Source organism: Podarcis vaucheri, assembly GCF_965113315.1.
Source record: "Podarcis vaucheri genome assembly, chromosome: 1".
In the NCBI taxonomy this organism is placed as follows: domain Eukaryota; kingdom Metazoa; phylum Chordata; class Lepidosauria; order Squamata; family Lacertidae; genus Podarcis; species Podarcis vaucheri.
Window position 1 is genome coordinate 31,480,838 of NC_138759.1, and position 15,234 is coordinate 31,496,071.

The 15,234-nt window shown below is 47.1% G+C and overlaps 1 protein-coding gene across 2 annotated transcripts; it reads right to left on the minus strand.

Annotated features, from left to right (window-relative positions):
* Positions 1-767: 767 nt before the first annotated feature.
* On the minus strand, positions 768-14,448 carry VASH1 (vasohibin 1). 2 transcript variants are annotated; one of them, XM_082233958.1, is made up of 8 exons: positions 14,294-14,448; positions 13,632-13,995; positions 6,534-6,622; positions 5,675-5,731; positions 4,785-4,859; positions 3,738-4,119; positions 2,073-2,185; positions 768-861 (listed from the first exon to the last, which is right to left on the minus strand). In XM_082233958.1, the coding sequence occupies exons 1-8, from the start codon at positions 14,338-14,340 to the stop codon at positions 789-791; spliced, it is 1,200 nt and encodes a 399-aa protein (XP_082090084.1). In that variant the 5' UTR covers positions 14,341-14,448; the 3' UTR covers positions 768-788. The 2 variants fall into 2 exon arrangements, with proteins under 2 accessions (XP_082090084.1, XP_082090083.1); XM_082233957.1 differs by having other exon boundaries at positions 13,632-13,998.
* Between the last annotated feature and the right edge of the window lie 786 nt (positions 14,449-15,234).

The following is a 15,234-nucleotide window of genomic DNA, read 5'->3' on the forward strand; positions in this document are numbered from 1 at the left end:
GCCAGTTAAGATGCTACCATCCTTCATTTGGCTTCTGCATGCAAGAAATGTCTCCTGAGCTGCCCGCTATGAAGGCTCACTTCCTGGGACACCAAACCGGCCAGCTTCACCTTGCTGCAGGAACTGCAGGAGAGCGCTGTTCTCATCATACAAGGCACTCCATCATTTGAAACAGAAGTACAAGATGGTGGTTTCAGGGCATATGCAAAGACGGTGCTTGCTTTCTCCTCACTCCAACTCGATAAAAATATTAAAATTCTCAGAAGGTACAGATTCAAAAATTCTTCCACAGGATTCAGCTTTTTGTTTCCAGACCCTACTTCTCCTTCTCCGAGGCCTCATACCAGCTTGATTATTTCAGAAATAAGGGTGGAAAATATGCCCCTCTAAAGGGATTAAAAGAAGTTCAGTTCCCGTTGGGCTGGCGGACACAAGTGTCTCACCATCAACTCAGCAAAAAAGACGACTTTTCTTACCAATACTGTACAACACTGCAACACTGGCTGGCAGAGTCCACTGCTTGTGCAGTTTGTTTAGCTGCTGGATTACAAAATATATATATAAAGGGGGAGGAAATCACCCCTTTAAAAGTCAGAGAAGCAAACTCCCAGAATGCCCTGTACCCCACAGAATAGTGCTCTGGGGGGTTCAGCATTGCAGGAAATACCTCGGAGGAAACCAGCACTTCATGCCCCCGTGCTCCTTTCCCCACACATTGTGCCCCTTGTGGGCAGACTCGGTCCAAACAAGTGTCCAGAAAGCAATCCTTGAATGGTGAGAAGACTTCTTTATACTCTGATTTGGTAACCGTTGAGATCCGGCATAGCTTTGGGCTCTGTAGGCTTCTTCTCTCCAGATGGTCTAAAGGGTAGGGGAGAGAAAGGGGGAAAGTGAAATGGAGTATCGTTGTGCAGAACCTTTTCCAACTGTTAAAGAGAGGGTTGAATATGCACCTCTCAATGCCCCACCCAGCTACTACAGTGATGGGAGGGATTTTCAGCCAACTGGACATACTGAATGTTCAAAGAGTAAGTTCAGGCAGAGGTCCAAGTCTTGGCTTGGCCAGCCACATTTTCACTCCCCAACTATCCATCCGCTTTACCCTTGGGGGACCTCGGGAGAGATGGTGGCAGCTTTGGGGAAGGCTGGAAGTAGTGCCAGCTTCTTGCTAAGCTTCCCCAAGGTGATCTGGCCAAGCCAGAGGGGAGTGGGTGAGGTTGCAGATGGCATGGATTTATTTTCTGCTATGCATATCAGGGAGAGAAGACCTCCTTGACTTAGAAGCAGGTGCAGATGTCTGTTCCAACCCTGTGGGACACTGAAGATGCCACCCTAACACATGCTTGCTAGGGAAGAAGTGGGGATCCTTTGACATTGCAGATGTTGCTGGACTACAACTCCCATCAGCAAGCATGGCCAATAGCCAGGGATGGTGGGAACTGTAGTTCAGCAACATCTGGAGGACCAAAGATTCCCCACACCTCTGCTGAACATAGTTGGGCTTCTGCCTAAATAAACATCTGCACAATTGCTCTGTAGGACTGAGGGCTCCACTCAGGAGCTGCGCTTAAAAGTTCAAAGATGGCAAAGAAATAAACGTAACAAAGTTGCTGGTGGGTGCTATGATCAACTTCACAACATCCAAACAGATGGAAAGTGAGGTGTTGCTGAAGTAGCAATCAGAGGCTGTATGCACCCAAAAGATGCAAGTAAATTTTTGTGACATGTGCATCAGATGACAACCAGCTATAAAGTTTCAAAAAGTGTGTACTGCAGATTTGCTTGCATGCTTAAACTACAATAAGTTGTTGCAGCTATTGGATTTTAATTAATAGTATGTATATGCTATTGCTGTTTCATATAAATCATTTTTCTATATGCAATTGCTTTAACTGCTTTTATATAGGCAACTGTTTCAAATACATTTTTATTACATTGCAAATTGCTGTGGAATGTCTCAGGGGAAGTGATTCGTAAGTGAAATGAATAAGAATAAATGAGGAGAGAGATGGGGACAAAAATCCCACATCAGGATTGGTCATCTACATAGAATCAACATCCTTTGTGCTCACCGCCGTTCTGTCCGGCTATTGCGACGATGTGGACTGGATTGGCTTCGCTGTGGGGATGACACATCCTTCTTCCTATCCTTGGTGGGCGATGGTGGCCCTGTTCCTTTGCTGATCTAGGAGGAGGAAAGTGACAATGAGCAGTAGAAGCCATTAGGTTCTTCCCACAGTAGCCATGTAAATTCACATCCAACAAGTGCAGTAAACATTAAGAGCAAGGAGAAGGAGGTTACAGCGGAGAATGCTAACACTAAGCATCTATGTATAGCTCCTTCTGAAATGTTCAAAGCACATAACCAATATGTCCAATAATCAACCTTCTTCAACTTGCAAATCTCCAGATGTTTGGGACTATAACTCTCATCATCTAGGACTACTGATCACACTGGCTGGGGCTGATTGGAGCTATAGGCCAAAAGAGGAATGCACCAGGATGCAGAGAGCCTTGGTTTTAATTTCATACCTTGGTTTTCAAACAGCTTAGGTCTCAAATGTTTCGGCTCCCGAATGCCGCAAACCCAGAAGTGACTGTTCTGGTTTGCGAACTATTTTTGGAAGCCAAACATCCGATGGGACTTCCGCAGCTTCCGATTGGCTGTGGAGTGAGATTTTAATCAGGGATGGCCCAGCTCATATTCTTGGCCATTTTACTGTGCCAACTCTTGGTGTTTCTGCATGCATTTTACTACAGTGTGAGCTGTGTGAGCATCATCTCACATCAACACCTTATCAATTTAAAGCATTTTTTCCTTGCTGTTCCACTAGAAAGTCTCCCTGAGTGGCTTAGGTATGATCAGTAAAACTGGTCTCTGCCCAGAGGCTTACAATCTAAAAAGACACCACACAAAAAGGAGATAGGAAGGAAGCGGGGGGGAAAGCAAATTACACACCAATTCTTACAGAAATATAGTAGTTATTGTGTAATGACCAACTGGAATATAAAACAGTTCAGGGAGAGGAGGAACCAAAGCCAGCTGCTTTCTCAGCAGAGCTGAGAGAGTAGCCCTGGTTCCGTCTGCTGCAGCCTGATGGAATCCTAGGTACATCTACAGAATAAACGAGATACTGTGGCTATCAGTTTGTTAATAAAAACACAATATAAAAATGGAGTAAACAGACAGATCTGAGACCTGGATCAATGGAAAAGCAAACAATTCTCCTCTCCTTTCCATTCCTTAGCCCACTTCTGCCTAGCACTCAAGAGACTCTTAAAGACTTTGCCCTAAAGCATGGCATATAAAATTCATTAACAGGCATCCAAGTAAGAGGATTTAAGGACAGCAAACACGGCGTCCTCCACAAATCCCATCAGACCTTGTCAGCATAGCCAATGGTCAGGCATGATTGGAGCTGTTGTAGGAGGGGAGGGGAGGTTATTGGTTTGGTTTGTTCTTTTTCTTATTATGCATTTTGTGTTTTTACTTTGTATTTTTATGCTGTGAACCGCCCCTGAGATCTACGGATGAAGAGCAGTATACAAATTTAATGAATAATGATTATAATGGTCATGATAGTAATTGCCCAACAACCTCTGGAGGGAACCACGTTGGCTACCCCTGAACTAGACAAACTCAACCAAGGGCTTTTGGCTTTAAGACTTCACCCCAGCAAACAGAACTCAGCGTTAATAAACCACTCGCAAGGTAACAGCATCTCCCACCCTCTCACCTTCAGCCTCATGTCACGGGAATGCCTCTCGAGCTCCTTGCGGAAGTCCTCACGGCCCAGCTTCTCCACATCCAAGATGGAGTGCTTCCACTCAATCTGCTCCACACTATGTGGGTCATGGGACACACACTGGCCAAGCTTCACCTTTTTCAGGGTGTGCCAACAGCGCCGGTAGGCCTCCTCATAATCAAAGATCAGTTCGCTCAGCGTGCGGAAGGTGGGCGCTTTGTACATGAGATCCTCACGCCGACTAATGCCCAGGGCACCGTAGCGGCCCCCAAAGTTCACTCCCAGCACAATATGGCGGAAGTAGTTCCCTGAGAAGTAGGTTTTGAAGCTGATGGGGAAACGCTCCAGGGTTGGCATGTTGTTGGTGAGGTAACTGTGAATGGTGAAGCATTCAGGAAACAGGTGGGACAACAGAAAGAAGAATATAGTAAGGGCCCTTCCCCACATCTCCAGCAATATCTTAGCCACCTTGGTTGATTATGTCCAACTCTTAGGACTATGCAGATAGGTAGATCTAGATAGCAAACCCCATTGATCTCACCTGAAGAGACAAGCTGAACAGACCTGTCTGCTTTGGAGGGACCTTCTCCTCTAAGTGATATCCACATGTAGTCATGCACTTGGGCATAGTCCTGAAGCATCAGTGGACCAAAAAGACTATTTGGTACAAAGCTCATTTGGTTCTTCTTGGTTGAGACACAAGAGAACTCCCTGCCTGAGGAAACTCACCATGCCCTTCCTTGATGTCGGCCTTTTGTCACCTCCTAAATATTTTTTTTTATTATGGCAAGAATTTGTTCCCCCAAATGGAATGCTTGGTAATACCAGATGTATTTTGCTAGCTGGTTTGACAGGACATGACATGGTGGGCTTCAAATGCTACAGTATTAAAGCCATCCTGTTGAAATTACTGTGCTTGAACTAAATAAAAAAATTCCTTCCAGTAGCACCTTAAAGACCAACTAAGTTAGTTCTAAGCAAGACATGCAATTCGTGCTTGAACTGATATGCACACACACTCCTGAGAGAAAAGGATACATTCCCAGGATCACAGCTTCCAGACACTTGATTGGCAGAGCCTCTTTTGTCATTTCTTTGGCCAGATCCATCAGCCTATGGAACAAGACAACAGGAGGAACAAGAGAATTAAGGGGGGGGGAGAGTTAGTCTCAAGCAGAACATAGGTAGAGAGAATGGTCTGGGAGAGGACAGAATGGTCTGGTCGCACAAGGACAGAAGGAAAACCCTTTGCTTGATTCAGATTCAGTTCCTCACCACAACCCTCTCCCTCGCTGATGACACACAGTTTCCCTTCAATAATTCAGTGACAATTCATCTTCCAAGCCAGACTGCATCCTGCACATATATTTGGATTAATTTCTATTTTGATCAAACCCATGGTGTTCCTCTTTTGTTATTCGATGTCCCAAGGTAGGAGGAACAAGTGCAAGGTGGAACAGAGGTCTGCAAAAAGCCACGCGTAATCAGGAATGCGCAGCTCCAGTGTTCATTAAATGAGTTGAATGTCTTTATATAAGCAAGACATCAATTAATGACAGAGGTTCCGAGATACTATGCTGCATGGAGTTCAGGGATACTGAAGCAGGAAGTATATGGACTGTATAAGGCTTATAAATCCGGAAAATAAAGACAGAACCTTGCTCTTTTACAGACTATTATGCATACTTTCCAGGACCTCAGCATCTGGAAGAGTACTGTGCTCTTGTACTGTAGTTTGGGCAAGAAGTCAAAACTCCAAGCAGCTGCATCCAACTGGAGTTCAGGTTTTGTGCTGTGCCTCCCCTGGGAGGCAAGTCATTGAGACATCAGCCAACAAAGAGCTCAGCCTGGGCCTTTTGGCCAGCCTCAGTAGAGTCTTCAGAGAAGGTAAGATCCAACAGGGATGAATTCAGAGTGATAGTACTTACCCAGTCAAAGGCCTGCTTTTCTTGATTTCAAAGAACTGTGTCCCAGTGTGATTGTACCTGGGAACAAGGAATTAAGGGCCACACAGCTTGGAAGAGGTGGCTGAAGGGGAGAAAGTTGCTACAATCACAAAACTCCTAGCTAGCAAAGCATCAACAGCACAAAAACAACAAAAAGAGAAATTGGGTGCTCTGGGACAAACTAGATGTGATGCTAAATGCATAATTAGAAACTATGCCAAGGCTGTTGCTTTTATGATTTAATAGCAAGTCCATAGCTCCCAATTTCCATCAGGGCTGCAGTTGTGCATGGAGAAGCTTAACCCTTCTCCCTCTGGCCACAATACTAATGAAATTCCATCCCCTCTCTGGCCATGCAGCCACAGAAAAGCTCCCACTGGTGCCAGTTGCAGTTAGGGGCACCTACATGGTTGGCTTTTAGCATAGCCAAGAGCCTTCAGCAACATGTTAAATCCCTCTTCCTTACCAAAGCTAGGCAGAGGAGAGCAGCACATTATCTCCTGTCCCTGACCTTCCTCAAAGAATTAAATGCAGAGTTCCTCCTTTTGGATTGCACAATGAGCATCAAGTAAAATGCATTTCTCATACCAGAAGCCTGCAATGGATTAACTTCATCTTGCTTACGCAGAGGATGCTGAGATGCCAAGGGAACAGACAAAAGGAAGCTAGTTTTAGATGGCAAAACCACAAACAGCAGTTTCCTTTGGGAGGGGACTGGGCTTCTTTCCCCAGTTGGTCTAAAGTGCCAAGCAGGCAGAAATTCTCTTTTGTGGTCAAAGCAGGGAACTTGCCCGGCTTCCCTTTTCATTCCTTGGCAATGTGGCAGAGGTTAAAAGGATACTGAAGCTCCCTGATATAACGCTGTACAGCTTCCAGGCGCTCAGGGATAAGAGTGGACGGCTGGGGTGCAGGCACACTTGGTATGGGAATCTGTGCATAAGAGGGGGAGGGTGGAGGCAAGGTATGAGATCACCAAACAGACATCAACTTACAGACACAGCCCACACCCAGACACAGCACCGAAGGCACATTGAATCATCGTTCCACAGAACCACACAGAATAGCTCGTTTTTATTACCGGTCACCTGAGGTTAGTAATGCAGAGCAAGAAAGCAAGAGAGAATTATTCCATTTTCAGATAAGCTAAAAGAGAAGTCTGATTATTTCAAGAAATTCTCAAAAAAGGAAAGAGCTGTGATATGCAGGATGAGCTGGGAGGATACCACGAAGTGATTTGGAAAGCAGTTGCAGCAGAAATAAAAAATGTGCATCACAGACTTAAGGAGTGTTATGCCAGCATTAACAATGGTAAGTAGTAGCAGCAAGTAGATGCAGGTGAAACGGACAGGTTATTCCTGTGAATGAGGAACACATTTCACATCTCTTAGGGAACAACAGCGCAGGAGTCCCAGCTAGCAGTATCACGCAGTCACTCTTAGCAGAAGGTGGTTAAAATGAGGGGTTGGAATTAGAGCACCTACAGCCACTCCTAGTGCTGTAGAGCTCGTTACTATTCAAGATGATGAGCTGTGGTCTGAAAGCTAAGCATGCTAAATGCACAGAGACCAGCCCTTAGGCAGAGCCATTAAAGGTCTATGACTTCAGGTGGGTGCAACATTTAGCAGTTATTAGTTTCTCCAGAAAGGGTGTGCACCGGAGAAAGAGAAAACGCAGAGCTGAAATGTACTTGCCAAGCAAAGTGATAATGCTAGATGGGCTTCCAGAAATGCAGTGTAGGCACTTGGGCATTTTTAAGGTGTAAGAGCTGTACAGGAGAGAACTGCCTGGGAGAGTCCAGATTTTTTTCTTTTTTTAAATCAACAACACACTCCTTAAGCCAAGGAGCTAAGCTACAGATAACAAGTGAATGGTGGAGGCACAAAAACCTAAAAACAAGCAAACCTCCACACACAACCTTCCAAATACTAGAAGAGTTGCTAGTCAACCTAATCCATACAGAAGTTGTGCCTTATCTAAATTGCAGCTATGTTAAAAAACAGTACTCTTAGTTGCTTCCTCCTCTGCTGGAAGAAGCAGAAGTTGCTGTTGCTGCTTCTCCCCATCTGCTTTACTTCGAGCGCGTATGAAATATTCCCAGTGTAACTGAAACCACTTAAAAGTGCAGAAGAATCTCCTAATACCTATAACTAGTCCTTCACTTAAGCAATTAAACTGATGAGGAATCCAGTATACTCTACACAAACCTGGGCCTGGAGCCCAGACCAGGTTAAGGTTTCCTCTTTATCCCGGATCCTAGTCTTCACTTAGTGAAAGGGAGGGAGGACAGAATGAGAGACAGTAATCTGTCCCTTTTATCTCAGAGCTAACTGATAAGCTGTGTTAATGCTTTGTTGGGACACTGCCCTGCTGCTTTCCACTCAAAATATGTCCAAGCAAAAGCTTTAATTGATCCAAGCAACTGCTAAAAGGAAACATAAATCTGTGGCTTTCTGAAGAGCTTTGAAAAGCAGAGTGTCGTGCTTATGGCTACTGGTGTAGTGGTTAAGAGCGGTAGTCTCGTAATCTGGGGAACCGGGTTCGCGTCTCCGCTCCTCCACATGCAGCTGCTGGGTGACCTTGGGCTAGTCACACTTCTCTGAAGTCTCTCAGCCCCACTCACCTCACAGAGTGTTTGTTGTGGGGGAGGAAGGGAAAGGAGAATGTTAGCCGCTTTGAGACTCCTTAAAGGGAGTGAAAGGCGGGATATCAAATCCAAACTCTTCTTCTTCTTCTTCTACTCAGTGAAGTCAGCAACACAGCCAAGAAGAGACAGTGTGCTTGTCCACATCACAGAAAAATGTGGATTTGCACCTGCCTTTCTCCCCTTTAATGTAGGGGTGTCCACATGATGTCCTCCCCTCGCCCCTTTAATTACATGGCTGTTTGGTCTAAGACATTTTGGCCTTTTTTCAAGGATTGAAAGCCTGTTCTTCTCAAGTTTGATTCCTGAGCCAGTTAACATGTTTAGGAATTGTTTCATCACATTCAGGGGAATATCTGAAAGGAAGCAGAAAAGTTTGCATGTAATAAGATGGTCTCCATGTGGACTGGCAGTGTGCAATCACTATAGGATACCAACAGAGATAACCGGGCACCTAAGGTAAAGGTAAAGGGACCCCTGACCATTAGGTCGAGTCGTGACCGACTCTGGGGTTGCGGCGCTCATCTCACTTTATTGGCCGAGGGAGCCGGCGTACAGATTACTAAGCTGCTAAGCCGCTTCTGGCAAACCAGAGCAGTGCACGGAAACGCCGTTTACCTTCCCGCCGGAGTGGTACCTATTTATCTACTTGCACTTTGACGTGCTTTTGAACTGCTAGGTTGGCAGGAGCAGGGACCAAGCAACGGGAGCTCACTCCATCACGGGGATTCGAACTGCTGACCTTCTAATTGGCAAGACCTAGGCTCTGTGGTTTAACCCATAGCGCCACCCGCGTCCCTAACTGGGCACCTAATACAACATTAAAGTGGTCAAAGTTTAGAGGGGGCCCAACAAAGACAATGCTTTACTGGAGATTCTACATTGTAGAAGATTTGCAAAGCATATATATTTCCTCAGAGGCAGGACAGTGAACACCATTGTTAGTTTGCAACTGCTCCCACACAAAATACTCTCGTTGCATTTTGCAATACAGACAAAACCATAAATCTAAGTGTGAATTCCTGGCATTGAACTACTAGACTTGCCAGCCACCCATGTTTGACTCTGAGAACTTGGGGCTGGATCTCATCCAGATATGAAGTCTACAGGAAAAAGTATTACAGAGATGCTTTGGAACTGTGGAGATCTGGCAGGTCTAGTGTGTTCTAGCCTTAAATCACAAAGCATCGAGGGAAAACATTTGGCAATAATATACAATGATAAAGTATTATGTACCTTTAATGTGGTCTTAGGTGGTACATAATATAGCCCAGTACTAACTCTGAGATGCACTTTTCTTCACTTCTTTCATAATGAACAAGTCCTTCTGGATCTTCTATAACCATTGTTCCCAAATCTCCCCTTACGGACCTCTATATAAAGGTAAAGGTAAAGGTACCCCTGCCCGAGCGGGCCAGTCTCGACAGATTCTGGGGTTTGTGCGCCCATCTCACATCTATAGGCCGGGGGCCAGCGCTGTCCGGAGACACTTCCGGGTCACGTGGCCAGCGTGACAAAGCTGCATCTGGCGAGCCAGCGCAGCACACGGAACGCCATTTACCTTCCCACTGGTAAGCGGTACCTATTTATCTACTTGCACCCGGGGGTGCTTTCGAACTGCTAGGTTGGCAGGCGCTGGGACCGAGCAGCGGGAGCGCACCCCACTGCGGGGATTCGAACCGCCGACCTTTCGATCGGCAAGCCCTAGGTGCTGAGGCTTTTACCCACAGCGCCACCCGCGTCCCATGGACCTCTCTATACCTTAATATAATCGATGGAGGCCCCTTTTTAAAGTGTTCCTTCAAACTCAAGCACAGAGAGTTACTCCATGGATGCAGCCATGACCCTACTTCATCCCAACTGAGGAACACCTCCAGGGCACCTACTTAATTGGCCTTTCTGCACATCACAACTTTTTGTTCTCCCACAACTTTTTAACACCCTCCCATTTTAAATTAACATTTTAATATTAATTACATGGAACAATTTATACCTTTTTTTGGCCTTTTACAGCTGGGCTGCTTTTAACTTTCTGAGATGGTTTTTAGCTTTCTGAGATCAAGACCCACTTGATACAAGTGGCTGTGGCTGCTATTAGATTTTGCTCTCGGTGCTATTATGGATGATATGGTGGCATTTGGATGGTCTATTTTGTTCTTCTTCTTCTTTAAAAACTTGTCCAAAAACTTTCTACACATCACCCAGAGAACTGTGTATTGGATTTTTTATAATAAATAAATTATGGAAAGCTACACAACCTTACTAAAGAGCATAAGGAAGGGAAAGACAGCATAGGGGGCATTTGGTGCACTGCAATGCTAGCTGGCTGAGTTGGGTGAGCCAAGGGAGACAGCAGTCTGGGGAGAGCAAGGACAGATGGAAAGCCAGCACTCCTGAAATGGAGAAGTAGAGTGGACTCCACTTAATACTGCTTGCACTTGCTATTAACAGCTGTTTTGTCTGAGGCAAACATGCTAACCATCTGCCATACACGGTAACAGCAGCCAAGGTCCCACTCATGCATGTAGTCCTCAGCATGGAAGCTACTTGAAAATGCAGCCATGTGGCAAACCTTCTGGTTTTGGCACCTTTAACTGCTTGCTACCATTGCAAACCCCTGGATCCCCACTGTGGGTGCACAACAGGGAGCCCGTCACATGCTACTGAGGAATCTCCCTAGATCAAGGGTGTGGAGAACGTAGCTGAAGATGTATGGGTAGCTCTCCAGGCGACTGGCAGTTAGGGATGTACAAAGGCATTGCTTCCCATCCTGCCCCATATCAGTTGCACGCAGCACTGTTTCCATTCCACTGCAGTTTGCCTTCTGCCAAAAACTGCTACATAATTTACACAGTAAATTATTCAAGTTATGTTGTCACTGTGTTATTGCGCCTCATTCATTTCAGTGCAAAGGAAACACAATACATATTGTATGTGGACTAAAAGAAACCACAGTCGTGAATATTGATTGTATTCACTGGATTGATTTCTACTTTGGACATGGGATGAATAAGTGAACATTGGCTGTTTCTGTTCCTGTTTCCATTTCAGTTGCAATTCATCAGCATCCCAATTTCCAGTAGACCAGCAAGAGCTTCTGACTGCCAGTTGTCTAACACTATGAACATCCTGAAAGCTCTCTTACCTCCAATTTTGTTCTGGTGGGGCGGGGGATGCTTGAGATGGGGTGAATGTTTTTGTGAAAGAACTTGTGCGCCAGATTCTGGTACTGGCCACAAATTCCTGGGCTGAGCATGTGCTTAGAGGTGTCCGGTCCACCCTGAACCCATTCTTTGCACCTCAGGATTTGGACTGCAGAATTCTATTAAAAACCCCAACCGCCCAAGCCCACTGGACTAAGGGCTGAGACTGTTAAGGTTTGTGGCATTCACCTTTTGTCTGCCTCCATTAAATGTTACACTACTTGATTTGATACAAGTTGGCACCTACAACTCTTTTGCAACTCTTTTTCCTTAATCTTCCCTATACATTTAGTGTCTAGATCACTTCAGGCACCTTGACCAAGCTCAGACCACGGTAAATGTTGATGGCTACTAGTCATTTTTTGCCACAACATAATAAGATGGCTGATCTGTTCTGGAATTTGGTTTCCTATGTTGGTTCATCTCAGAGACACCTTCAGCACACAGCAAGTAAGAGCAGTCCTTAGTCTGTGGGTGTGTACACACATACAGCTGTAATGTGCATTTGCTGCCTTCCCTTCTGCAGATGCATTTTCTGGTCTGTTGCCTTCATACAGTTGCCTTCATACAGTTTGTTGTCTTCATACAGTTGGCATACTGCTCTCTTGGTGTTCTGAAAGCACCTTTTGGTTAGAACGGTTATAAGTAGTCATATGTTTTACAATGCATTCTGAAGCATTTCTTGTGTGGAAGCTGAGAGCACCTTCTCTGGGAACCTGCTATTGGGGAGGGTTTTATGATGTTTTGGGGCTTAACTCGTGTAGCCACTCCTCCACACTTTCATGGAGATTCATCTGAGAAATACCCAACCCATTCGGGACTACCTCAAAGATCATGCCTGAGCCCCACTCCCCCCAATATATATCAGTATACTGATACTTTAATCTTTGGAGACTCACATAGGTTTCACTAATATTTTATTCATTAAAAGGAAAGGCAGAAATAACCTCCAATAAGCGATTGTGCTCTTTAAAAACACAGGTGGAAACAGCAACCAATAACTCTTTCTCCTCTGTACAGCTGGAAAGGAACTGGCTTCCTCCACAGCACTTAAAAATAATAATAATCCCCACAGTTTATCAAAATCCCAAAGCTTTGATCAGCTTAATGTTGCAATGGCTATAAACTTTTCCCACTAAAAGCCGTATTATCTGACGTCTTATGGCTGCAGGTCAACAGATTTGAAGCTTTTCTATTTTGTGCATTGCCCTTTAACAAAATGTAGTATCTATATGTTGCCCTTTAAAAACCACAATGTCTCCAGTGGAATCAAATGGTGTAACAGGGAGCCTGAAGTGCCTTTTTTGCACTACTCTTTCAATAAATGAAACTGTTGTAATGTTGCGTGCCTGGTGGCAGGACAAAGGGAGACTTTGAGACCTTTTCATATCATACTGTAGGCATTAAGAGTAGTATACTAGCCTCATCCATCCAGTATAAAAATTATGGCAAAACTTTTCCTAATACCGTCTCTTCCTCAAAATGGTTCCTTTTCTAGCCCAAACTAGTTGCAGTATGCCTATTCTGTAGCCCTTTTGCAAGTCAGTTCTCAGCACATAGTTATACAGTCTTGGATGATGATGTGCATGTTATTCAGTTACTTTACCCCAGCACAGGTCCCAACCTCATATGCTTTCAGCATTAATATTTTAACAAATTTGTTCAAGAGCCGGATAGTGCTATCAGAGGCTACTTGAGTTACCTCAATCACTCATGCACACAAAGGGCACTTCTGGAGCCAATCTGAGCACACTCCTCATCAAAACAGGGAGCATTCCCAAAGATTGTTCCAAGAATTCTGCATTCTCTTGTGCTGCAACGGAAGATCCTAACTCCATTTACAAACAAGAAGTCGCTAATGTAGACGACACAAAAACATCAAAGACCTGTTGATACCATCTCAGGTATGCAAAGGCAGAACCCCAGCAGTTTGCAGTCTGCAGTTCACCTCCTTCCTCACTATGAATTAGAATCTTGACATTGCCGGGTTTCAATCCCACATTTCCCCTCCCCCCTCCATCTTCCTATTTCATTCATTCGCTAGCCTGTAACTCCGAGATTCAGCTCACACCTGCACAAAAGAACTCCCTCTCACCTTGGGCAGGTCACTGGCTCCCCGGATCCTCAGGGCCACCCTTTCTCCCTCGGGGTGGATCTTGGCCACGTGCTTCCACATCCTCTCCCAGGTGGCCTCGTTGACCGGCAGCCCGCCTCGGTTGACGAAGAAAGGGACTCCTCCATCTCGGAGATCTTCCTCCGCATCTTCTTCCTGCTCCTCGTCTCTCTGCGCCACCCCTTCGCTGGCCTCGGACCTCCGATGCGCGGCCGCGCCGCTCCCGCCGCCGTCCACTCTGCCGCCCGACATGCCGGCGGCCGCATCCACCGGCTCGGCGTCCCGCTCGCTTAGGTCGCCGCCGCGCTGCCGGGCCTCTGGCGCTTGCTGGGGCCCGAGCTGGCCGCTGCTGGAGACATGGCAGTTAGCGAGCCGAGGCCCTTGAAGACAGACGAGACAAAGAGGGTGTGGCTCATTCACGCCCGGAGCCCGCAGCGCCCAGAGAAGCCCAGGGCCAAACTCGCCCGCCCGCCCGCCAACCAGAAGAGCGGAGGAGCCCCGAAGCGATTGCACGAAATCGCTCTCCGTTCACATGCAGGGGCGCAGCAACAATGCGGATTTAGGGGTTGGGGGGGGGAGAGAGAAATGCATACTTTTTTTAAAAAAGTCCCTAATTCTTATTCAGTCTGAAATGCCTCACTCACCTAGCAGGGCATCGCCAGCCGGTAGAGCAGCAAGTCCACGAAACCATCCCAAGGGAGCCAACGGAGAGACTCGCCGCCCGCCCGCCCGGCGGCTGAGAGAAGCCAAACAAAAGGCGGCGGCGGGAGTCAGGCGCAGGCGAGCGGAGGAGCCGCTCTTCTGCCGGCTGCAGAAGGGGAGAGAGGGAGGCGGAGTGGTGCTTCTCCTCCTCCTCCTCCTCCTCTTCCTCCCCCTCGCGGGGTCCTTCTGAGGCGCAGCCCAAAGCCGGCCGGCTGCGAGGCAGGTGAGCTCAGCTCCTGACACAATGCCAAGAGCGCGGCTGCGGGGCGAGGCGGGCGCGCGCGGGAGAGAAGCCGGGGAAGGGGCGCGCGCGCGCTCGCTCGCTTCCTCTCGGCCAGACCCGCTAGCCGTGTGTGCGACTGAGCCGGAGGGACAAAGGCCCGCCCGCCCGCTCTGAGGCAGCGGCTGTCTTTGCCCGCTGGACGACAAGGAGGAGGAGGAGGAGCCGGCGGGGCAGATGCTGCTGCTGCTGCTGCGGCTGCTCTTCCTGCGCGCAAAGGAACCTGCTCGCGCAAAAAATAAAATAAAAGCCGGCCTGGTGGCGGCGGCGGCGCTCAAGAAACGACACCCGGGGGGGGGGGGCGGCCGCCGCTGGGTCTCCCTCCCTCCATCCCACCCACCCCTGAAGCCAAACTCGCTCTGCGCATGCGTTGCTTCCTGGCGGCCGCGGCTAGTTAAAGGGACCGTGACACCCCCCGCCCCAAATCAGGAGGCTGCTGCAAGTTTCGTTGTAGCCAGAGCGGCAGAGGGGAGAAGGAGGGGTGTCTCTCAGCCCAAAGCCTCCTTCTTGCCTTCCCTTTCTAAAACTGCATGCAAGACGCGCGCTCTGCTGCGTATTCTTAGGCCCGGATTTTGGGAACGGATTGTTGTTACGGTGGCACTC

Bases quoted from the DNA above. Each gene is read 5' to 3' on its own strand.
- VASH1 (XM_082233957.1), bottom strand. From the start codon at position 14,340: ATGGTTTCGTGGACTTGCTGCTCTACCGGCTGGCGATGCCCTGCTAG. The intron at 6,623-13,631 runs GTGAGAGGGAGT...TCTTATGCACAG, and splicing joins GAGCCAGTGACCTGCCCAAG to ATTCCCATACCAAGTGTGCC. The intron at 4,860-5,674 runs GTAAGTACTATC...CTTGTTCCATAG, and splicing joins AAAAGCAGGCCTTTGACTGG to GCTGATGGATCTGGCCAAAG.